This window comes from Alexandromys fortis, unplaced genomic scaffold (assembly GCF_014885135.2).
Source record: "Alexandromys fortis isolate MF-2015 unplaced genomic scaffold, M_Fortis_MF-2015_v1.1 scaffold_281, whole genome shotgun sequence".
NCBI classification, from domain to species: Eukaryota; Metazoa; Chordata; class Mammalia; order Rodentia; family Cricetidae; genus Alexandromys; species Alexandromys fortis.
The window spans coordinates 998,888-1,023,812 of NW_026068161.1; the positions used below are offsets into that span (position 1 = coordinate 998,888).

At 44.6% G+C, this 24,925-nt stretch overlaps 1 protein-coding gene across 1 annotated transcript in view; it reads right to left on the reverse strand.

Moving 5' to 3' along the window:
- Window positions 1-2,479: 2,479 nt before the first annotated feature.
- Ext1 (exostosin glycosyltransferase 1) overlaps window positions 2,480-24,925 on the reverse strand; it is a 273,670-nt gene continuing 251,224 nt past the window's right edge. Inside the window, exons 5-11 of the mRNA XM_050127792.1 lie at window positions 23,698-23,830; window positions 22,160-22,278; window positions 20,338-20,433; window positions 15,108-15,197; window positions 9,704-9,864; window positions 7,396-7,567; window positions 2,480-2,807 (exon numbers count right to left, since the gene is read on the reverse strand). Of these exons, the coding sequence (XP_049983749.1) occupies window positions 2,622-2,807; window positions 7,396-7,567; window positions 9,704-9,864; window positions 15,108-15,197; window positions 20,338-20,433; window positions 22,160-22,278; window positions 23,698-23,830 (957 nt within the window). The 3' untranslated portion in view covers window positions 2,480-2,621. The remainder of the gene's footprint in view (window positions 2,808-7,395; window positions 7,568-9,703; window positions 9,865-15,107; window positions 15,198-20,337; window positions 20,434-22,159; window positions 22,279-23,697; window positions 23,831-24,925) is intronic.

Genomic DNA, 24,925 nt, shown 5'->3' on the forward strand with positions numbered 1-24,925 from the left:
GAATCACTTCATGCAATTCATTAGACGGTTTGTGCTATACTCTCTGCCCTTGGCATCTCACCAACTCAGCACATGTTGGCCCACTTAGGGACCCCTGGTTATCATTAGAGCCAGCTGAGAGATAACTCCTGACATCCTACAGCAATGGCCGTGATTTGTCAACTTGCTGCAATGCAATCTACAACTCTTTCCTCGGAGAATTAAAATTACATCTTGCTGTTGGGCCTCACTGATTTGCTTAGCATTGTTCAATCCCCAGCTGTAGCTTCCAAATGAGAGAAGAACATGCTAGCTGGCATCCCAGAGAGAATTACTCAGGAGAGTGACAGAAAACGCAACCGTGGAGATTTAAAGGGGATGAAAAGGGTGCCAGTCCCTGTTCTCGATTGTAATTACGGCACATGTTAATTGTGGGGACGGTGTGCCCTGTGAGCGTTGTCACAGGTACACCTGGAAAGGCAGTTCCCCGAATCCACTCTTGGGAGTGACTGCTACAATGAGGGACGCTGCTTTGCGAGCCAAGGCGACAACTTCAGTTTCAGGTTAGCTTGTGGTGGCTGAACAAAAATGTTACATCCATGTTTGGAAAGGAGAAAGACAGGCGTCATACTGCCGTTCTGAAAAGTCCCCCACTTTAAATACCAATATGCAAATGTGATTCGCTGTTCACCCTTTAACATGCTAAGAATTGCAGAATAGGAAGTAGCTGGGGAACATTTCATTGACAGACACAAATATAAGCACCGTGAACCTCAGAATTACATATGGAGAAATACTTAAAGATACATCACATCTACTTAAGGGACGCCCCATGTTTCAAAGAAGGCTAAGGATGGGTCACACATGATGAGTGAGTTGTGTACAGAGGTGTTTGTGGGCCACAAAGTTGCAGAAAAGTCCCCTCTGAGTGGACTTCTGAGCCAACACACGGCTCACAACATGGCACGTGTGGGCTCTGGTCCCTGCTCTGTGGCTGGGCAGGCAATGGAGTCACTGCGCAGGACCTCAGCAAACACCTACATCCATTCTAGTGCACAGCACCGCCTCCAAGATAATAGGCTGGTTCCTTTCTCTCCTTATGTCTACAAAGAAAGGATGGATTTGAGGCCACCGGATTTATCTGGTGTGTACTGACCTGGGCCAGATGAATGTTTCTAAGAGGAAATCGGCAGTGAATGCATAAAACGTTTGAGGGTTCGTGGAGGAAAATGAAACTAAAGTGCCCTTGGATTACTCTGTAGTTCCCTAATCATCTAGCTACACCTCATCCTGTTTGGGCTCTTTCAAGCAGAAACAGACTTTTAATGCCAGAAGCCTCCATGTTTCGTGGGGAGCTGCTTCTTGGCATTGTATGTGTGTGTGTTCTTAATGCTCCAGCATCACAAACTGAAAACCGCCTTTGTGGGGGGGGTCAAAGTATTTTTTTTTAACATGAAGCACAACTAAATTTCCTTCCATGATTCATAACCCAAAGAAGTCTTCTTCACACATTTGTTTCTGATTAATTTGATTGCCAAATTTTTGCTTAAAACAATGCTTAACCGAAACCGGGATAAGAGTTCCATGGCAAGGCACACCCTCAGTGACTTCCCAGCATCCTCCTGTTAGATGATGTGGAGCTACACACAATCACTTTTTTCTCAACAGAAGATTTTGCAACTTGACTTTTTCACAAACATTAAACCGTTTGCTTGTCTTATAAATAATATGAACTCATCCCCCGCCCCCGGGCCTCTAAAGCATAGGGTTCCCCAGATCATCTGATATCTGGGTGAGTGGTTGAACAAACATGTCAACCATTACGAAGTATTGGGTTTCAGCTGTGGGAGAACTATTTCCATCACCAACATGCTGGTGGGTTGCTTGGTGCCTTGTGCAATTCTGAAATCTACTAGGCTTTGCTCGATACTAATCCCCACACACACGTAAAAAGATTATGATACTTTATAGCATCTCTGACAAAAAGCTTTTAGTTAGGACTGCCTACCTGGAGTCAATACTTTCTCTCATGCAGCAATATTTTAAGAGACCAAGGGGGATCTGAGCATACAATTTGCACTGGTAAAATTAGACTATGACCCCATCTTAGTGTATGCCCAGTTCTCTGCTGACACTATGACCAATAAACTGATTGTGCTCCCATGACATCTGTGTGTCTGTCACTGCACGAAAGCCTGGGGGACCCGGGGCAAAGGATGTCCAGAGCGAAGGGAGCAGCAGCTTGGAAACATTCACAACCAACACAATTTTGATTAAAGAAAGAACTCTGGTTTTTAATAGTTTTGATCATTAAAAAAGTTTAAACCTGCATAGCAATCATTTCAAAAATAATTATTTAATGTTCCATAATTAAACTGTACACAACCTAGTCGTGGGACACAGAAGCCAGTGAGGTGAATGGAGCAGTCTGGTGCAGTCCCAGGAGCCAGGATTCCAGCTGACTGGCCTTTGCTACTCTTGTCATTGTGTTCATCTAAGGTTTGTTTTTTTTTTTTTTTTTTTTTTTTTTTTTTTGATACTTGGCACAGTCTGGCTCCCTCGATGAACGAATCTGCACTGGGAAGAGAGAGCAGCTGGACTCAGTCCCATCTTCTTCCCCTCCCCCACGCAGTGGGATTTTCTCAAAGCCGTTCAATGTCTCTGTATTTCTTCCTCAGAATGGAGACCTGGTCTTTAAAGAGGACTGGGTCTAGCCTCATCTGAGAGTGGATCAGCGGCATGTAGCCAAACCAGCTGGCAAACGTGTTCATGCAGCTCTGTCGCTGGGCAAAGTGGTCAGGGTCAGCCCAGCGGGAAGCCCGGGAAGTCTGTGGAGAGGGAGACAAACAAGGGAGCCAGTGAGAGAGGACACAGTGCGGTGCAGGATCTCCGTACAGGCCAGCAGCAGAATGTGGGGCCTGGCTGCCACGCTTGTCCATCTGCAGGGCCGGCAGAAGGCACAGTTCAGGCACACTGACTTACCTCTGACTGAAGTGGTCTTGAGATGTGTCCACCAGTGTCCAAACATACCTAATCCTCTGAAGCTTTCTGAGCCGACTAATGCCCATGTAAAAGAATGATGGATCTTTACCAACGGACCCTCAACTACTATGGTCACTACACAGCACATTCCTTTTGGTCTCTGGAGCTGGATGGTTGGGCTCACAATGAACTCACTGCTTCTAAGATAGTTTTCTAAATCCTTCCATGAAACTTCCTTAACTACAAATTTATTTTTGTTTGCGTGTGTGAGACTATGTGTATGAGTATGGGTGTGTGTGTGTGTGTGTATGTGTGCGGGTGCCAGAAGACAGCATGAGATGCTATGGAGATGGAGTGACACAAGGCTCTATCTAAGTCATTTGACATAGATTCCGGAACTAATCTCTGGTCCTGTGCAAGGGAAGCAGCAGTCTCAACAGCGGAGACATCTCTCCAGCCCTATAAGTCCTGTTGTTAACATGGTTGATGTGGAGACAAGACTTGATAGAACTCCCACTCTGGGTTCACTCCTATGCACCTAACCTTCCGCCTTTACTAAATTCCCCTCGAACGGCTTGTTAAGAAGACCTAGGTCTAATTGAAGAACAAAATGAAGCTCTTACACTGGACTTGGGCTAGTGCTGTACGGCATACAAGAACCCACGCTCCCTTATAGACTTCTCTACTGAGATGACCCCTGAGGTATGAGAGGGTCTCAGATCCAATGACACACAGTCTATGCCTACAAAGCATGACTGAACATAAAAATCCTAAAATTCTGTTCATAACTTAACAATTGTCTGTCTTTTCAATGCTACTAAACCCCTAAGATTATTGTTTTAAACATCAGGTGCTCACTCAGAAAAAAGTTATTGAAGTTAAAAATAAAATGGCTACCATCTTTTTTAATTATGTTGCCCCTAAAGCTGGTCACAAATATTTAGACCACATAAATGATTGATACTAAGAGAAAATCCCAAAGGATGTGCTGAAAATTTAAAAGAGAACAACTAAAGATTTTATTTTACAAGTATGTTTTGTGAACAAAGAAAAAAAGTTGTTCAATTATGGGATAAAACACATACATACACACATACCATAAACATAAATAAGCAACTGTTTAATACGTGTGTGTGCACGCGTGCATGTGTATTTAGAAACACACTTTACTGAAAAGTGCCTTCTAGAGAAAGAAGCACTCAGAGTCACTTTAGAATCACAAGTATCAACATGCTTGAAAACAACGTGATAAATACAAATGTCAAGTTAGCTCTGAGCAGCGGAGTATGAAAACACGGTTTGTGAAGTGTTTCCAGGAAGCACTTCGGAGCCTCCCAGCAATGAGGTGGAGGGGCTCCCCAAGTCACAGCCGGTCCGAGGAAGTTGCAGTTATCTGCTGGAGTCTAGACGGAGGCAGAAGGAAGGTTCTGGTTTCTAGCATCTATGCTGGGAGAAATCACCTTCACCAGTCCCAGAAAGGCAAAGAATTAAGAAAGCTGACTGAGTTCCCGATAGAGGAGACAGTCTTCAAGGCAGGAGCTCCCTACATGTGTGTTGCAGTCCCTTTGGGGGGATGTCGAATGACCCCTTCACAGGGGCTGCCTAAGATCATTGGAAAACACAGAGATTTACATAATGATTCCTAATAGTAGCAAATTACAGTTATAAAGCCGGAACAAATAACTTTCTGGCTGTGGGTCACCACAACCCGAGGAATTGTATTAACGGGTCGCAGCATCAGGAAGGCTGAGCATCACTGTTCTAAAGTTAATGGCACTTGTGGCCCTTTCGGATTGGTCCGCTCACTCCAAAGGGCCAGTCCCAAGTCCGGCAGATGTGCACATATGCAAATGGAAAAACTGTCAAGAACTTGGGTTCATTTGGATTGATTCCAATGTAACCAACAAATACTAAAAACAAAGCAAAGCAAACAAACAAAAAACGTTTCCAATCTAATAACAGCATCAGCTTAAACACAATACTCATTTTTTCCAAGGACACAAACATTAATAAAATAATGAGCATGACAGAAAGAAGGGCTCGAATACACTATACTACCTGGGTACACGGAACCGTCTCTAAAATATGTTACTGGACATGCGCATTAAGTGCAACCAGGCAAATGTATGGCAAGGTCACAGAAGCCACCGCTAAGATGGCACACGCTAGCGGCAGTCCACCTTGGGAGAGTGCACAGCTTCAGAGGAGTCTCAAGCTGTCTCGGAGCAAACAGTCTGAAGAGAAAGTTACGACTCTGTGGGCTGGTGTGTTCTGCGACGAAACATCTGGGTATGCAGTCGGCAATGCTAGCTGCTTGGATTCGAAGTGTTTTGGTCTTAACGATTGGAAATTCTTGCAAATGCCCCTGCCTGTTATTTCAGTAGTTAAAGGAGGGCAGATCTTTCCTAGTAGTCTCTGCTCAGAAAGAATGGGTATTTCTCCAAAATCAGGACTTCTAATACTGTCTGGACGTGTGTGTTCTCAGGAAACACTTAGGGACACCAATATAACTGAAAATCCTGCTAATATTGTTTTTTTTTTTCTCTTGCTACACTTATTGAATAAGGAAAAACCCAGACAAGAAGGGTGCCTGCCATAAAAGCTTGCTAAAGTTCCCTTTGCAAAATTGAGATTTAAAGCCAGCACCCATTACAAACCTCGAGCCACTGAATTGACACAATCATGCTCTCGATTTTGGCGGTGGTGGCATTTGTTTTGTTTTGTTTATTTTTTGAAGATATACTATTCTGAGCTTTGAGCGCTCTGTAGCTGGGGCTGGTCTAGAACCCTCATGTCCTAGAACTTCTGTCTCCGTCTACCGTTGAGCTAACAGGCAGGAGCCACTTATGCCCCATGACATTCACATTGAGAATTCATTTTAATCATGCGTGGTACACCATGATTTACCCTGGGTAGAAGTAATAGCTGGATTTCAGCTTTCCATTTATTTTTAAAAATCACATCTGTTTGTTTATTTACTTATGTGTGTGTATGTGGCATGGGATGGAGCCCTGGAGCATGTACTTGCCACAGCACGCATATATAGAGGTCAGAAGGACGCTGTGGGAGTTGGTTGTTTTCCTCCCATCATGTAGGTACACGGAGGGAACTCAGGTCTGCAGCCTTGGTGGGAATTACCTTAACCTACTCTACCCCCACCTCTGTACTTACTTACTTATCTATTTATTTTATTTATTTATTTAGAGGCAGGGTTTTGCTTTGTAGCTCACATCCACTCTGTAGTCAAGAATCACTTCCGATCATGTCCCCACCTTCCAAGTGCGGGGATTCTAAGCATGGACTGCCATATCCAGTTTATATGGTGTCGGGCACGGAACTCGGCCTCCTTAGGCTAAGTAGGCACTCTACCACCTGCGTGCCAGCCCCAGCTACGTATCATTTATTAATGCAGTATTGGCTCTGCCAGAGAAGGCCTGACGCTTGCAACTGGGGTACTGGAAAACAGAAGAGGGTAAGAGACTAGGATTCCATTCTCAGGTCTCAATGCCTTGGGGTACTTGGAGCAAGAAGTTCAATTGTCTAGTCCCAGTTTTTCTGCCTGTAAATGGGGGGACTTGGGTGATTTTTCCATTAAGGTATCTTTATCATGAAAGTTTATGACCCAAGAAGACATTGGGCTGTCTTTAACAACTGCATCAATTTCATGAAAAGGATTTTACCATTTTACTTTAAAGATGAGCCATGAGAATTTCAGAAGGTGATTTGCCCAGAGCTTACATGTGCTAGTTCTAGAACTAAAAATTGACAGAGTGACTTCTAGAATTTCACTATGATATTTGCTCAACTGAAGACCAATCACCGAAGACTGTTAAGAGGGTTGCTTGCTATACTGCAGGCATCTGCAGTAAACTGACATAAATTCACTGGAGACCCTTAACTCTTCTGCGGACTGAATGTTATGTCTTCCCGGAAAACACTGGTGTCTGATCCTGTATGTAAGGATCAGGTAAGTGGGGGGGGGGGCATCTGGAGGAGTCTGGTTCAAGAAGGCAGAATCCTCAAGAATGGGTTGACACCAGAGAGCCTTCTACCACACGGGGACACGACAAGCAGACAGTCACCTATAAATCTCAATGTGGCTTCCCTAGGGGTATTAGGATTGCTGACACCTCAATTTTGGAATTCCCGGGTCTCGCAGGTATGAGAAATACATGTTTGTAACTTAAGCCTCAACTCTATGTAGTTTCTGTTATAATAGCCCAAAGGGACTAGACAAACTCTAAGACAATGTCACTGTCATGTCACACTGCGGGCTGCTTAAGAGCTTTATATTCTTAATTATCCAAGTGTCACTCACTCCTTCCTTCAGGGCTTTCAGATGCGGCTTATTTTTGTGTTCCCTTATGACCCTGCTAGATAGAGTGGAGGAATACACAGTTGTGTGGCCTTGGGAAGAAAGTTCTTTGGTCTTACCTGTCCCATCATTGTCTCCTTATACTGCTTCTTCTGGGTCACTTTGATTGGAGGCAATTTTGTCACAGCAGACACCAGGAAATTCATGAGAATGTCCTCACAATTGGCCAGTTGGTCTACCATGTTCTTCAGGCTGGCTGGCAGGTAATGGGTGTACAGGTAGTGATAATATCTGTAAACGACAAGGGAAAGCCGTTTAGGGGGGACAGCATTACATGAAGACAGGTAGACTATACACATTGTCACTCTCTGAAACCCTGAGCATGCTGCTGAATGCTATCCCTTCCCCAGCACTCACTACAGGCCAAATCATATTCTCAGGCCTTTAACCAGAAATGCCTCATCTAACCTAAATAGGAAATCTATGAGGCAGATGTTATTATATTATTATCCATATTTTACAGATGAGGAACCAAGGCACAGAGATCAATAGGGGCACAGATCTTGCTTGCCAATCAAAACCTAGTTATGAGGCGTGGCCAGCTGGAGAGAGAAACTGAACGCTACCACGCTGTGATGACAACGGAGATGACCATCCTCGGGGCCAGCTTGGTGCCATTACGAATCACCATGGAAACACACCGCTGGGGATGTGTCTACAAGAATATTTCCAGAAAGGTTGAAAACGGGGGGGGAGACGCCCCCTGAATGTGGACAGCACTATCCATGGGCTAGGGACCAAGACTGAACAAAGATAAGAACGTGCATTGAGCACCAGCGTTCATCTCTCTCTGCCTCCTAACCAGAGACACCTCCCATTCCTGCCGCCAGGACCTCCCTCACCATGATGCACTATTCTCAAACTGTGAGCCAACACAAATTTGCTTTGTCAGGTGGCTTTTGCTGGGTGTTTTGCCATGAGAAAAGCGACTAATACTGATGGCAAAATCATTTACTTACAAAGAGAACAGAGTGCTTGAATGAATCAGATTCATTTATTTAAAGGTGGCAAGAGGAAGGGAAGCCCTGAGATCAAGATGTACTCAGCCCAATGTTTATACTTGGGCATTTTCAGACTTATCTCTGAAATGAGAAGAGCCTCGATTCTCTATTTTAAAATCTAAGGTAGGGTTGGTGCATTTTCCTCATTAGGATAAAATATGGAGGATTTCCATTAATGATTCAGTGGGAAAGTGGAGATGCTAATTTTAAATTCACTCATCTGGCAAGTTGACCTTCCCTACTGGTTTTATGGACCAAATTTAAATATTACCCATTTTATATCTCTGCCTATAACTTTTTCAACATAGCTTTTGGGTGTTGTGGCATACCCGGGGCAAGATTTCCATTTAAAGAGAGTTACTCCACCTGTAGGATTCTCTCTGTTGATGGCGCTCTATCCTTTTGGATCTCAAGTTGGAAAATTTGGTGGTCATTACAGTCTGATTAGGTCACTATGCTGAATCAGCTTCAAAATATCCCTACTGTGTGGTCACTATTTATAGCATTGTTCAGTCCCTGGCTCCATATAAATCTCTATATAAATCACTATATATATATATATATCTTCTTCCTAAAAGGTCTTCCTCCCTTTTTCACATTCTTACTGCCTATTCTCATTACAGTATCCAGAGTGGATACTAGGGACATAGCCCTGAAGTCTGCTCTGTTCAAGGTCATGCACCGACCTACCCACTAGAGGGAACATCAACTTCTGGACCTGCTCACCTGCTGCACCATGGTCACCAATCACACCCCTCTTCTCCATGTTTCTCCACTGTTTGCTCTGGGTGTCAATTCTTGCTATTCTCAATGCTACCACAGCCTTGGTTAACTTTCTCTTGCTTCTGCTTGTTTCTGGGAACCTCCCATCTCTGTGATGAAAATCATCCTGACCATTCTCCATCCTGCCCCATCTCTGTGATGGAGATCATCTCGACCACTTTCCAACATGCCCCATCTCTGTCACTCCTGCTACTTGACTCTTCATCAGTGTTTTTTTCTTGCTGTCCCACATTTCCCCATAGTATCTATGTTTCTCTGCTCTTCAGATTACGAATGTTAGGGAATTTTTCTAATTTACTCAACAGAGAACCAAAATCACGTAGAACAGGATGCTTAGGTATCCACTCTTAATATCCAGCTACCCAACCTAGCTCTGAGTGTATCTTTACCACTCTGCCTTAACGTCTAGAGATACAGTAAGTCAAGAAGCTTCATAGCACACATTTGCTACTTCAACAAAAATCAAGAATGGACACTGGCTAATTTCCATTAAAGTCATTAACAAAATTTGGCCTAAGTTCCTATTAACGCAGTTGTCAGAATCGAACACAATGCGTTTCCATGAGAACCCTTGGCTCCTCACTTGTGGTAGATAGCAGCTCCTGTCAACACCATGGAGTAGTCGTTCGTCCACTTGGATGTGTATCCCCACCGCTCCTTAGAGTTATCCCAGAAATGGCTGCGTGCAGGATACCCCACAATCCTCTCGGGAAAGCTCTGCCACACGGTGAAGGCAAAATCCACCTGCGAGGCAAAGTCAAAGCCAAGCAAGCAATCAGCACCACGAACAAATGTCAACAAAACATTACCTCCCCCTGCTAAGTCATAATGCGAAATCCCACTGCTGTTTCAAAACATTAATTCCCCAAATTCATCAGCAAATTAAACTGACTGCTTGACATTTTGCCCTGTAATTATACATGTTTTTTTTTTAATGTCCTATGAAAGAAACTTAAAATTAGTACGGGGGTGGGGAGATTACTGACTTGTCCTATAGAAATCCTAGTATGTTCATGCTAAGAAAAACCAAGAAGTGGTGGCTTTCCTTTCCCCCACCCCAAAGGCACACGTGACCATTGATTCACAGGAAGCACAGCGGCATCTGTTTTGTAAATGAGAACAGATTCCCTCTGAGCATCCAGGGACTGAAATACAGCACGCATCGTAACTAGCGCATAGCAAAGCCCAAGTGACTAAAATTGGAGCATTTTCATTATGGAAAAGTTTTTGCAACGAGCGTAACTTTCAACAGGCACTTAGAGAAGACATCACGAAGGGCATACAGCAGGCACGTCAGGTCTGAAGACGCAGGATACTAGGTAAAACCAGCATGGTAGTCACCATGAAACTATTGAGCAAAAGGGGGAACAGGTTATCTTAGTTTAACCTTTGATGAACTGAAGAATATCTAAGAATCTACTTCACAGGGTTGTTGTAAAGACAGTCTGAGTTACAATGTGTCTTTAGGCCTTTTCCACTCAGCCTTGAGAATGTCTCATGCTATCCTACAATAATCTCTGCTTCTCTTTACATAATACTTTGCATCTCATCTAATGCTTCCCATGGACATAAGGGACTGGGGGGCCTTGAAGCAGCCAGCCAGAGTGGGGTCCTGGTGACATTAAAACAACGTGACTGGAACTCAGATACATTACACTCTGTAAAAGAAATCCAGCTAAAAGGGCCATGGCCATGCAGGATACATTTCCACAAATATGAGACGTCCTGACTGAGGGAAATCACTGACGCGGAAGACGATGGTTGCCAGAGATGGGGAAGCGCAACTTAAAACATGCACACGTGTGTGGAGCTCAGAGAATTTTCAGGGGTTGACCCTCCCCTCTACCTCACTGAGGAAGGGTCTCTTGTTTCTGCCACTGTGTGAACCCCAATCTAGCTGGTCTGCAAGCTTCAGGTTGACTCTTCTGTCTATGTACCATCATGCTGTAGGAGTGCTGGCATTACAGATGTGCACCACATCTGGCTTTTTAGGGTGGGTCCCAGGTTTTAAGCACAGGTGTTTAGGCTTGCACGGCAAGAGCTCTGATTTACTTAGCCATCTCAGCTGCCCTGTGGTCTCCCCCACCCCGCAGCTTCTGCACAAAGGGCTTCTACTGCCTTTGGACTGTGACGTAACCATTGTCTATTCTGGTTCTCAGGCCATCATTTTCCTACTGGGACCACAATACTAACTTTCCTGCGACCCTGGCTCACACACAGAGAGTGCCACCCCATGATCACATAAACTAATTCCACACACACACACACACACACACACACACACACACACACAAAACTAAACTAAAGAAAAAAACCTTTACTGGCTGGGCAGTGTTGGCACATGCCTTTATTCCCAGCCCTTGGGAGGCAAAGGTAGGTATCTCTTTGATTTCGAGGCCAGCCTGGTCTACATAGTGAGTTCCAGGGCTGCTGCCAGGGCTACATAGAGAAACCCTGTCTCAGAAAACCAAATAGATAGATAGGTAGGGGAGGGAGAAAGGGAGGGAGGGAGAGAGAGAAACAGACAATAGATAGATAGATAGATAGATAGATAGATAGATAGATAGATAGATAGATAGATGAGTAAATAAACAAATATATAGACTTAACATGGCCTTTGCCCCAAACCAAACCTGGGAGGGAAGTGAGTGATAGAACAGGCATCTCAAAACATTATTGTGAAGGTTAAGACATCTGGGGATAGAAAGCACTTGCCAGCAACCTGAGATCAGGTCACGATAACCTACACCATCCCCAGCGCTCAAAACTAATGTTGCCAACTGATGGGATAGTATATTCTGCAGCCTCCTGATAAAGAATCTACCTGACTGTCAGCACTCTTTGGGGTTTCCTATTATTCTTTGATAAAGAGACACATGTGTTGGCAATCAGTGTAGAACACAATGGGGTGTTTTTGTTGCATGAATTTCTTACTCTCTCGGGGCTGTTTCAAGTTGTTTCAAAGGAACTCAAAAGTAAGTTCAGATAAAACTGTGATTCTTCTGATAACACTGCTTTCATTCAAACCATTAACACATCAAAGAAGGCAAAGGTCAACGCTAGACCCCTTCTCTTAAGAAATCAGCACCTGTTTTCTTTTGAGGTTTTGCAGCAGCTCATATAAATGTAAATAATGACGAACCAACTATATCTAATGCCCTTTAAAGAGTGCAGTTAAAAAATCTATCCTTAGTGCTTCAGTGAGACATTTAGACAAGCTGAGAACTCTTGAGCAGAGAGAAAGAGAGAGAGAGAGAGAGAATCCAATGGAACCAACATCTATTCACCTAAAAAAAGAGACTAGGGAAATTCTGCCCACAACCATTTTAGGCAATACAACCACTTCACTGATCAGCAAGCAAGAGCAAGCCAGACTGCTTCTTAAATTTACATATCATTTTCAACCCACGTTGACTTCTAATTACTTCACACAGAACACATGTTCCTCCCAGCATGCACTGAGTGGTGGGAACTGCTATCCTTTGAAAGGAAATTCTCCAGCACAAAGATGCATCACAGTGGTAGAAAGTTACACCAGCTTGGGTCACGGAAAAACAAAGTCTGGTGTGAGATCAATTGCCTTGTGCTCTGGGAAAGATGTGAAATGAATCAGACTCCAGGTCATCAGAAGATGTCCGAGGTGTGTTCTGTGGATGTTTTAACTACTCGCTCCGCCATGGGGATGTATTTCTTGTCCTGGGTCTGCCCTCTGAAAGCCTGTGCCCATTCTTGCCCTGGGATGATGGAATACTAGTGTAATGGCTAACCTTGACCATCATCGTGACTGGACTTAGAGGTGCCCAGGAAATTAGTAGAACACACTGCTAGAGAGTGTTTTCAGAGAGGACTAACGAGAAGCAGGGAAGGCTTGGTGTGCATGTGGGATGTGAGAGCCAACGAACTGGGATAGGGTGGAAGCCGAGGGAGGAGAGGAAGCCAGCTGGTTCAGAGATCCTCTGTCCCTCCCAGCTCCGTGGCTGCCACGTGATCTTTGATCTGCCACATCTTTCCTGCCATGACACAGTGAAAGCCTCTGAAACCCTGAGCCAGATAAATCTTTTTTCCTTTAAGTGGTATGGCCCCAGTACTTTGTTGTAGCCACGATATGCCAACCAGCACACCCAGAATGGTACAACCTGCTCTCCTTTGCTGGCTAGAGAGTGGCAAGGCCAAACCAATGGTAGCCACCAGCAAAATTACAAAAACAAACAAAGGGACAAAGGAGAAGGCAAGGTCTTTTGGAATGATGTGACAATAACCACATCTCCACGAACACAGTCTGGGAGGACGACCTCCTCAGCAGAGCTCCCTCTCTCACGGGCTGGGCATTCCTATCCTTCCCGTGCTCTTCCAGGAATGAAGTAAGAAAGCTTTCTGCCATGACCAGGTGTTTTCCCATCCTTTATGGGGTCCAGCCATCCCACCCACACCTCCTGAAGTAATTGAAAGTGCTTTCCTTTGAGTCATCTGAGTTGAATTCTGTTTGCTGCCAGGACTTTGATAGATACAAGCTGGGATGATATAACCCTGGCTTAGAGACCCGAAGAAAGAAATCTCTCAGGAAATACTCGGTGAATGAGTGTGCTCTTGGGATGCCAGCTTCCCTTTGCAGTAAGCTGCAGAAAAATGCAGGCTGGAGTGTCTCAAAGCTCACACTCCATTGCCATCCCTTTGACTGCTTGTCCCATCTTCAGTCCAGTAGCCCATCCTCTTGCCAAAAGACGTGCGACACAGAGGATGGGTAATCAGCCTCTAATTGGCACGGTGCTCACCCTCAGCATCCAATTATTGAACAAGTACTTATAGAACCCAGGCTAAGCAGACATGTCTGCTCCAGGTGAGACCTAGAACATCTTGTCCTGGGGTATTTAGGCAGCTTTGAAAGCAATGACTGATCAACTCTGGTAACATCTAGAAACAGCTGTGGAATCTCAAGGAAGACACTGAGGTAGTCCGCCTATGACCAAGCCTGTTATCAGCCTCTTGCTGTAGCAAGTGTGCCTACTAGAACCAGACTGGGGTCCAAGACAGTACATACTGGTAAGTGCAAATTACTAAAATAAAAGAAAAATAATTATAAAATAAAAAAAATGAAATGAAAGATGTGTTAGCTAAGCCTCTGTGCCTTTAACCACCACTAATAATGTGATCCTGATTGTCTATATTTTCATATAGCTATCTTTGATCTCATATATGGCTTAAAGCTTCAGAGATCAATACCCATTCCAGTCACAGAGATTTCTGCCATCTATCTTCCCTCTCCTTTGTCTCTCTCCATATAACTTCTCTGTGCAATCTTTTATTTTTTTTTTTTGGCCCAAATACTTGAACATTCAAAAGAGACAAGGTCTCTATCTCAGCCTTCAAATGAAACTGCCTATTCCTTCCCTCCTCCCTCCCTCCCCTCCCCTCTTCTCTCTCTCTGTGAATGGGTGTGTGTGTGTGTGTGTGTGTGTGTGTGAGTATGCGTGCGTGCACGTGCGTGTATGCACATGCATGCATGGGGGGGGCAAGGAACATACTAGAGAAGATGGAAAAATGACCTTTAGAACCCAGAAGTGTGCCATACAGGGACCGCCTACTGGGCACAGCCATCACTGTCACTGGGGAAGGGTGGGGACATTTGGCTGCGGACCACAGGGTTTCAGGATGGTGCTAACCAGCTCTTCCATCCCATGGGTCCTATACACCTGCACACAGCGATAATACTTAAAACAAAAGGAGATGGAAGACGGGAGGGGAGAGGAACAGCCATGCCAGTGAGGACCTAATTAAAAGAGAAAACAAAGGAGAAAGTGCCCTCATCAGGGTGCCAGGTGGTGGCAAGGTGCTAACAGGAACTGGGTTAATTAAAACCAATTTTTTAGGAAGTTTTGGAAAATGGTTTTTAATGCCCACCAAGGCATGGGGGTGAGCGGAGCTGGCATCTCGGGATTGACAGTCCCTACCTGGAGAGGCCCTTCCTGCCCCCAAGGTACTGCTCTTACCTCGGTCGTCGAGAGCACAGTGTCCTCATCAAGGCTGAGCACAGCGTCTGTGATGATGTTTTCATAGGGCAGGAACCGGCTGCTCATAACCTGGAAAGTAAGAGAGGTGGGGAGAGAGGTTAGGGACCAGGAGAAGTGCTGGTTGGAGTCGTACCGTCAGGAATATCCCACCAGCCATATCATCCTGAAGTTGGCTCCACGACCATGCCATCTGCCACAGTGGAAGTCTCCCATCTCCCACCAGCAAAGATTAATCTGGACAGTGATTATTGAACACCTACAGGTACCACACCGGTCACAGCAAGGACCAAAACAAATGTGATTCATGGTCTACCCTCAGGAACTCACAGTCTGTAGAAACGGAGGGCGAGATAACCGGCTTTCACCCACAAGGAAAAGTGCCAGACACGAGGGCAGCACAGACAGCTGCCTTGATGAGCAGGTAAAGGCTTCACGGGGTGAATGATTTTAGCAGGACTGACTGGGTGGGAATCTGCCAGGCAGCGACAGAAATAGGGCAGTAGAGACAGGGGTTCAGCAAGCACAAGGGGCCCCCAAAGATGACCAGTATCCCAAGAGCAACAAAGGACAAGACATGATTCCATCCTGGTTACACATCCCTGGGAGGTCAGACCACTGTAGATGTGCAAACATTTACAGTACTGACTTTATACCTATTTTAGCACAAATCATAAAGAATGCAAGCACACATTTATTTTTGCTATGCCAGTGGAAGGCATTATGAATGAGAAATAGCCAGGCGGGGGTGGTGCATGCCTTTAATCCCAGAACTCAGGAGGCAGAGGCAGAGGCAGGCAGGTGGATCTCTGTGAGTTCAAGAGCTAATTCCAGGATAGGTTCCAAAGCTACACAGAGAAATTCTGTCTTGAAAAACCAAAAGAGAGAGAGGGAGAGAGAGAGAGAGAAAAAAAAAATGATTTAAATTTTTAAAAGTTAGCATGTGTGGTGCAAAGTTATGGAAGTTATAAGGGTGGCACATGAATACTATAATGGCATATTATTTGTACTTTAGTAAATACATCTTGCCTGAAGACTAGAGGCAAAGCAAAAGCCACTAGAGGTCAAGCAATGGAGACACACACCTTTATTCCCAGGATTTGGGAGACAGAGTCAGACGGGTATCTGTGAGCTCAAGGCCACCCTGGGATATACAAGATCAATACAGAAACAAATCCGGGTGGTGGTGACTCCCATGCCTTTAATCCCAGCTCTAGAGGGAATATAAAATGGGAGGAGAGAGTCGTGAAGACTGCTTAGTCTGCGACCGCCCAGCCTTGGATCACTCAGACTTCTCTTTGCTGCTTTGCTTCTCTAGTTTTTGGTTTGAACCCCAATCTCTCTCTCTCTTAGGGTTTGTATTATTCGTGTTACAGAATACATTTTAGATGATTTTCCACCTGTGGTCATGGGGGTAAGAAGGCAAGTGAAACAAATGAAGGTACGGGAAGCTCATCTCTCATGGACATAGCTTCCTCCTGTGAGGAACGCACCACACTGACTCACACTACTTGGTTGGCTCGTGTATGTCAGGGAATGTTTGGGGCCCTCTATTCATACCCATCATCTTGTCCTATCTTTGTAACAAATCCATCTCATTGGGGGAAACAGAAAGGTCATGAACTTCGCCTAAGCTGGATGGAGGGTTTGTTCCCAGACGGTAGAATACAGCCTCAGGTTTGGGAAGAACTGAAAAGTGGGCATAGGGATAAATGTGAGATGCCCGTCCCCACATTCCTGTGAAAGTTAGGCTCCAAATTCACACAGAGAGACCAGGGAAACAAGACATACTTGATTTCACTTTGAAGGCATGGGTAGCAAAGGATGGGTAGCCATGTTTTACTGGAGACCAAGGTGATAAAAGGTGACACCTTACAGGTTCATGGAGGTACAAGATCCACAAAGCATCCCACGCTTTGCTTACACGGATAAGCTGAGCTTGTCCACTCATCTCAAATCCAAGATGCCTGCCTGTGAGCTACAGGAGGGCCTTTCAGTCGTAAGGATGGGTAGCACCAGGCTAACCCATCTGAAAGCTCAAGCACTGGACCTACAGTGTATGTGGCTGTAGGGACGACTCCTACATCTGTCAACGGGGTCAGGGTTTCTTTCTTTCTTTTTCTTTTTAAAAATCTCTCTCTCATCTTTCAAAATAAAATAAAACACAAAGCGATCAGCAACTCCATATACACAGAGCTCAGAAATCTCTGCCCGAAGCGATTCTCCTGCTGCTGTTTACAAGTCCACCGAGGAACGCTGAAGCCATTAGCTGGCAGCTTAGCAATGCCCTGACCTTTCCCGTGTTCAGCCTACAGGGGAAAACTGCAAAGACAAGCCCTATCAATTCACAACAGAACTCTGCCGTCAATGTGGTGCACATCAGTTCTCAAGTCCCGGCTAGAGAGGGAGAAGAGAGATCTAGTGCTCAGTTACTGGCTTTACAGAATATCTGCCTACCTGCCTTCTTTCTTCCTTCCTTCCTTCCTTCCTTCCTTCCTTCCTTCCTTCCTTCCTTCCTTCCTTTCTTTCTTTCTTTCTTTCTTTCTTTCTTCTCTCTAACTTCTTCCATTCCTTTCCTCCTTCCTTCCTTCCTTCCTTCCTTCCTTCCTTCCTTCCTTCTTCTAAACCTATAGTTTATGAGCCCGTAGTGGCTAGGGCAGAAATCAGAGACTGTCAAGACATTGATCAGTTACCTTCTTGAATGACCTAACGTAAGGGGAAGGCAGACATCCACAGGGTCAATACTGCATGAACTGGGTTTGTCCTATTTGTTCAGAGAACTGGCTAACCATGTGAACAGCCAACTCTTTTAGAAGTTATAAACATGATAATGAAATGGCCAAGATTTATGAAGTTTATCATGTAAGTACAGAGACAAGAATTTGTAGAAATAATTACACACATGGTACACAAAATTTGGGGGGAAACCTATGATGTATGTGCCTACCATTCCTGGCACGAAGAGCATCATCTGATTCTTTTACTTCTCTTAAACTGGGTGTTATGATTATTTCTACTTACTGGAGGATGCATTAAGGCATAGAGATTAAAATACTCCTCTATGGTCGCATAACCAAATAAGTCAGATTCTAGAACCTGTATCCTAAGTCAAAATATGCCAATGCATCTCAGAATGATAGCTATTATTTGTTGGAATATTGGTGCATGTTAAAGAGGCACTAGGTTAAGTACTTGATGCGTCGTATTTCACTGAATCCTCAAAGTGGGCCTGTGTTTTAACCCATACAGCCCAGAGCAAGGCTGAAATGTGAACCCTTCCTTCCTTCCACAGACTGTACCGTCCATAGTGCTGACAGTCAAGATAAAGGCACCCTAACCACATAGCCCACTGGAGTTAGTGGCCAAAGTGGAGGTGAAAGGTGAACAAATTACCAGGAGCAGAATTACAGAAATGGGCGGGGAAGTGTGGTACTATCCCATGAAAGGTGCTATCTCCTCATGGTGCTATCCCAAGAAAGGAACTATCGCCTTCATCCCTGCTTTCCTGGGAATTTCTTCTCGCCGCTGAGAGTAAAGGTCTCAATTAGTGAGTCAGAGGGTGAAAATGTGGTTGCTACCTGTCTTCCAGGATGGCCCAGAGGCACATGAGACCCTATCCACACAGCCCAAAGAAATGCAGGAAGTATGGCCATCTGTGGAGGCTGAACACCAAAGAATTCCAAAGCTCAAAGTTGAAAATCAGGCAGGGTTCCAGGTGTTAAAACTGGAACATACCCATCCCTCTAAATCACTATTCTCTTGAGGAGGTGGACATAAGATGTCGCAGGCAGGTGACATTTTTGTGTCAGCCCCTTCTGTGAAGTCATGTATATGGTGACATGTATTCATAAAAGACTGAGACCAGGAGGCTTGTGACAGTTCTCACAGTCACCTTTTCTTATCATATGCTAATCACTCAGCTCCAATACCCACATGGATAGACACCAGACCTATGGATGCTCTAAGTACAATGGTCATATCTCCTGTTTCTTTTACATGGATTACATAGTACCCAACACACAGTGGATAGTCTCCGTGGGAAATGAATATGTAACGTAATGTACTCTTTTTTTCTCCACTGGGCCACTCTACTCTCAATGCATTATTTTGAACCATATAGAATCGTCACTTGGAGGGTACGAAGCCAGTTTCAAATGATTTGACCTAACAAATAGATATTTTGCTCTTCTGACTTGGGGTGTGCTACCTAGTGTAAGACAGTCTCCTTGGGATTGGCAAAAGGCATCTCTTAAAAGGCACTGCTGCTCCAACCTCAATTTTACTTAGTAGTGACTGATTTCTTCACAACTGGGGAAGAACTCACCACTTAACCCCTGGGGGGAGAGTGAATCCAGCTCTGGTAGTAGTAGGTGAGATTTCAAGAAGGCAGCAGAATGGAGGGATGGAGAGCTAAGTAGGGATGCTGAGAGAGGTGGGAGTTGAGACAGCGGATCAGGACCTGTGCAAAACAGCCACCCAGATCACTATAACCAGTGGCCTCAGAAGAAAGCAGGGAGAGAGAAAATGTCAGAAGGTTGTCAGTAGCCAGATACATGGCATCAGATGCCGGTTTAAAGCATTAGCAAACCAAGTCCTAAAAGGCCACAGGGCGATAGGAAGGCTGTTGAGTTCTGAGAAGGGTAGACTGGGTACCGTAATGGATGTAACAGGCCAGGGAGGTCAAGCTAGGGAAAGTCTTTGGCTGAAGGCATCAAGAGAAAATAAGGAGCAACATCCTTCTGAAGACAAGGGTAAGGAAGAATCCCTATTCTGAAAGACCTAACGCGTTCATGTTAGCAAACCACACGGACCTTGCAAACCTTGCAAGTGCATGAGTAGCAGCAGCCTTATTCCGCCCTCGTCATTTATGGAAACACTGCTGAATTCATTCCACTCCCCTGAATTCATTTAGCGCTCACAGAAACCCTAGGTGGTATGCAGTGTGATTCTCATTTCGTGAGTGAGAAAAAAAAAAAGCCTCCCCGAACTTAAGGTTAGAAAGCCGCCACAGAGTCTGATGCAAACCCAGGTTTTACTGAGTCCAAAGCTGATGAAGCTGAAGACATTCGGAGGCGAGTGCAGTGTTAGGACACATAATCCAGGCCCAAGAACTCTTAAGGGGGAAGTGGAGACTTCTAGAAGCAGCATCGACAATGATCTGTGGAGACCTAAGTCTCCATGGTGGCCTCACGTTACCCCCTCCCAGGCCTACCTTGCTTTCTCCTTCAATGACGATGACTGGTACAGCAGTGGCAGGCCAGCGGTGTTTGGCAGGTAGGGGCTTGTCACAATTCCACAGAACTATGATCTGAAAAGGACAGGGATCATTAGATGGCTGGCATGGGTACTCCTCCGGTCCTCTTCTAAGGGCTCTGCTTGTAGAAACGACCTGGTAAAACTACGTTTCAAAGTCAGTCCACACCCATACACACTTCAGACCTGCAATCTTCAATAACCAGAGAGGGGCAGAAGAATTCTAAAGAATTATTCCCAGGAACTAGGATAGAACTGAAGGAGAAAGAAATCATCTCAAGGGCTGGGGAGGTGGCTCAGTGGGGAAAGAGCTCGCTGTACAAATATTTGATGCCCAGGACCCATGTGAATGTTCATCTCCAACCCTAGCCCCTAGGAGGCTGAAGATCCCAGCTGAATCAGTAAGCTCTGGGTTAAAGAGACTCTGCCTTAACATACATGAAGGAGAACAATTGAGGAAGACACCCAACGTCATCCTCTAGCCTCCATATGCATATGTGCACACATGCACCTGAACACATGAGTGAACCCTGATATACATGCAAACATATAGACAAACATGTGCGTGCGCACACGCGCGCACACACAGCAGCTTGAAGTTTGCCGGAACTTAATCAAGTGTTTCCTAACTTCTGATATCTTCTGTTGATGAGTGCGATAGCAACCGTGATCAAGTTAAATAAAAATGTCTACTAAACATCTGAACATCTGCTGTGAACTTGCTCTACACCAGGCAATGTGGGCGACATAAAAGGATCTGAGGCAGAGGCACGAGGAGTTCCTGCTTCGGATTTCTCCAAACAGTTGCTGGCTTCATATGACTTTATGATTCCCAAGAAAGGCAGCGAGCTCAAACATGAACACCTCACTGCGATTTGACTCTTTTCACATTTGTAAACCATCTTGTCTATACCAATCACAGGTTAGAAAATTAAACAGTGTCAAGACTACAGGAGTGGTACTGATTTGGGAAACACTGTTACCATGGATGTCATCCTCTGCTCTCTCCAAAAGTTGACACCTCCTGACACTAGCAAATTTGTTTCCGTTATTAGATGTAGTGTTCCGTGTCCTGCCCGTGGGTTTTTTTTTTTTTTTTTGGAATGACTTTATCATTTGGATATTTATAAATGAAGAAAGGGGCACGGGAGGTGGCTCAGTCAGTAAAGCGCTCCACATACAAGCAGGAAAACCTAAGATCGACCCCCCCCACACCCATGTGAAAAGCTAGGCATGGTAGTGTGCTTTTGTAATCCTCATGCTGGGTGGGGCAGCAGAGACAGCAGATCCCTGGAGCTTGCTAGTGGTGGCTTAGCCCTAATCAATGAGCTTCCAGCCAGTGGGAGACCCTGTCTTAAAAAATGGGTAGGCAGTACCTAAGGGACAACATCCTAGGTTCACCTCTGGTCTAAACACACATGTGCACCTGCACACACATATAGAGCTCCCCAACCCCAAACATGCACACATACACACACATCCATACAAAACAAGAAAAAAAGAAGTAATGTGGCTTATATATTCTTTAGAAAATTTGTGTGTATGTGTGTGTGTGTGTGTGGTGTGTATGGGTACACTTTACATCATGGTTGTTCTGCAATCTGTACTTGTGCCGGGGTTCACTTTTTGAGAGTCTCTAAGTTGTTGGCAAGAGAGCATCAAGGCCTGGCCAATCCCTAGAGTGACTGGCTAGATTGCTGCAAGGGTCCTGGAAAGTCAAGTATGGTTCGGGTCCGAAACAAGGTTCTGGTCTGTCCGCTGCAGTGGACAAGCGCACTCACCTGGGCACAGTACTGGGACTTGGCGGCAGCCACGAGAAGCTTCAACACTGGCTGGGACTGAGAGACCAGGGGTGTCACAGCATGGATGACTGCAGTGAATTTGGAGGGGGGCTTTAAACCTGAAAGGGAATGAAGAGAAGAGCTAATGACACACTGAGACACAAAACTCAGAAAAATCTCGGGGCTCCTGCCATTCTTCCCGGAGCTAATGTCCCCTCCGGCACATCTGTCCTTTATTTTGCATAGTACTGTCAGAACTGAGAAAAGTGAAAGCCGCTAGGTAATGACTACCAGCCTAGGGACCTCTAGAAACTACTGCCCAGTGTCCCTCCCCAGCTTCTTTGGACATTCTTCTCTTCTCTTGGTGATGCTTGTCATCTTCCTTGTATTAAGGTACCCAATATCCGTCTGTCCATGCGCCTCGCTCTAGTCATTTACCTGCTACTAGGTATTTCCAGAAGCACATTTTTTTTCCCCACTACTGCATTTGCATGTGTCTGAACCGTAACTGGAGGGTTTTGTATGACAAGCAGTGTTTCATTTAATGATACGCATGTAGGAAAGGGTCAGAGAACAGCACCCAGCCCTCACGGCTTCCAAGCTAAATACGTATAATTTTAAAAGGGAAAAAAGTTGCTTTGGAGAACATTAGTCTGGAGTGGACCCTCTTGAGTCCTCGTCATATGAGTTTGAAATATGCTTTACTGTCCAGGGTTCCCAGAGTCTACCAACCCTGCACCAATGTGCCAATGATGCCACTAACGTGAGAACAACTGGGGTGCCAACTATGGCAATGCTTATGGTAGCATCGCCAGCCTCTGCAGAGGTGGCCCTGTGTTCACATCCTTTGTCCCACTGAAATTCAATTAAAGCTGCCTGAGAGCACAGATTCTATCTGACGTGATCTTTATTTCGACCATCTATATGCCTTGCCTTAGCTCGGCATATGAGAGGAACATGAAAGAATTAATAAATTTGCCCTTTTCACAAATTCTTGGTTACTTCTTCTTTCTCTTTATCTTAATTCAGGTTTTTCTAAACATGTAGTAAAAGAACCAAGATTGGGAAAAGAAATCAAGGAGCTATCTACACACCTGCACACCTATATACACACACACAAACCTATACACACACGCATATCTTTATACACAGATGCATACCTATATACAAACATGCATTCCTATATACACACATGCATACTTACATTCACACATGCCTACCTACACACACACACACACACACACACACACACACACACACTTAAGGTTTGTACTTAATCTGTTGTTACGCTCAAAAATTATTTATAATTTAGGAACATTTCTCAATAAAAGTAACACTACCAAATATTTGCCCAGCATAGCTGTTAAGATGAGAAAGAAGGCTTACTTTTTGCCCCCAATACTCTGATGTATTTACAAATCTTGACTGCAAGTCTCCACTGTAAAAAGGGTTAGGACAACAATCTCCAACGCAGGCTGCTGGGAAGAATGACCATTGCGGGGTAGCAAAGGCAGCCTCCTCCCAAGCATTCCACTTACCTAAATTAGCATAGAAGTAAGGGAAATCTCCCAGGTACGAGGAATACTGCGGTAGGACGAACAATCCTCCAGGATGTTTGTTCCATATTAAACTGTTTCGTGATATGTGCTTGAATATTCTGTCCTGAATAATCTAGAAAACAAAACAGCATGCGGGGAGGGTGAGTCTGGATGACATTTTGGAAAGGTCTTGCACAATCCCAGTTAGGAGATGATGTTAAAAAGACACAACGCACCCTACCTGGTCCTCCCCCAATTCTCTATTGATACAAATGTCTGCAAGGCAAAGCAGTGATTGACCCTCCAGGACAATATGAGGAAGAGAGGAACTGGGAACTGACACAGTTTCTCAAGTCCCGTTTTAATCATAAAATTCTGTTATATTTAATTTTTAGAACAATGGTCCTTGCTAGTTTCGAAGTGCAGTCTATAGAACAGTTCACACATCCCTGGTGGTGGGACATCTATATATGGATCCAGATGTTATCAGCAAGATCTGTTCTGGGTGCATAGCAACATCAGTGTGGACCATGCGGAGGAGGATGTGAAGACAAGGGAAGGCAGGCACATTCTCCACTTTGCTTTCTTCTTCTGATTTGGGAGGGAGTTCTAAATTGCCTGTCATCATCATTCATTCCCTTTTCAAAGTCAGTTGAAAGACTTTGAATACTGGTCAGCTCAAGTTTTTCTGTATTTCCACTTCAAAAAGTAGCGAGCTAACAACTGCTCAAAACATCCAACATAATAGGACAGGATCCATGGCATATGAAGACTAATAATTGTCAAGCTAGTTCATTAGTTGCCTTGGACTCTGGGACCTTGCAGATCATTAAATTCTACATTTAGAGACAAAGCCTTCTCCCAACCTGAATCATTTGTCAGCTGAATGTGATTAGTCCACTTTAGGGCTTTCTCTCTGACTTTCAAACTCTTGCAATAAAACCATCGACTCATTAAGATATGATTGGTAAATAATTAACTTCATACAGAATAGCATGTTTCCGGCACAAAATGTTTTAAAATTCAAAAAAAAAAAAATTCTAGGGGCTTAGTTGAGGGCTATGCGTTAACATATGTAAAACCCTGAGTTTGACTCCCAATAATCAATCACCAATCAATCAATCATTCCATAAATTTTAGGAGTCTGAGGAACTAAATCACCATTTTTACAGGTCTCCATTCAAGGAAATGGGAAGGAAGGATGGAATTCCACGATTTGCTAAGCTAT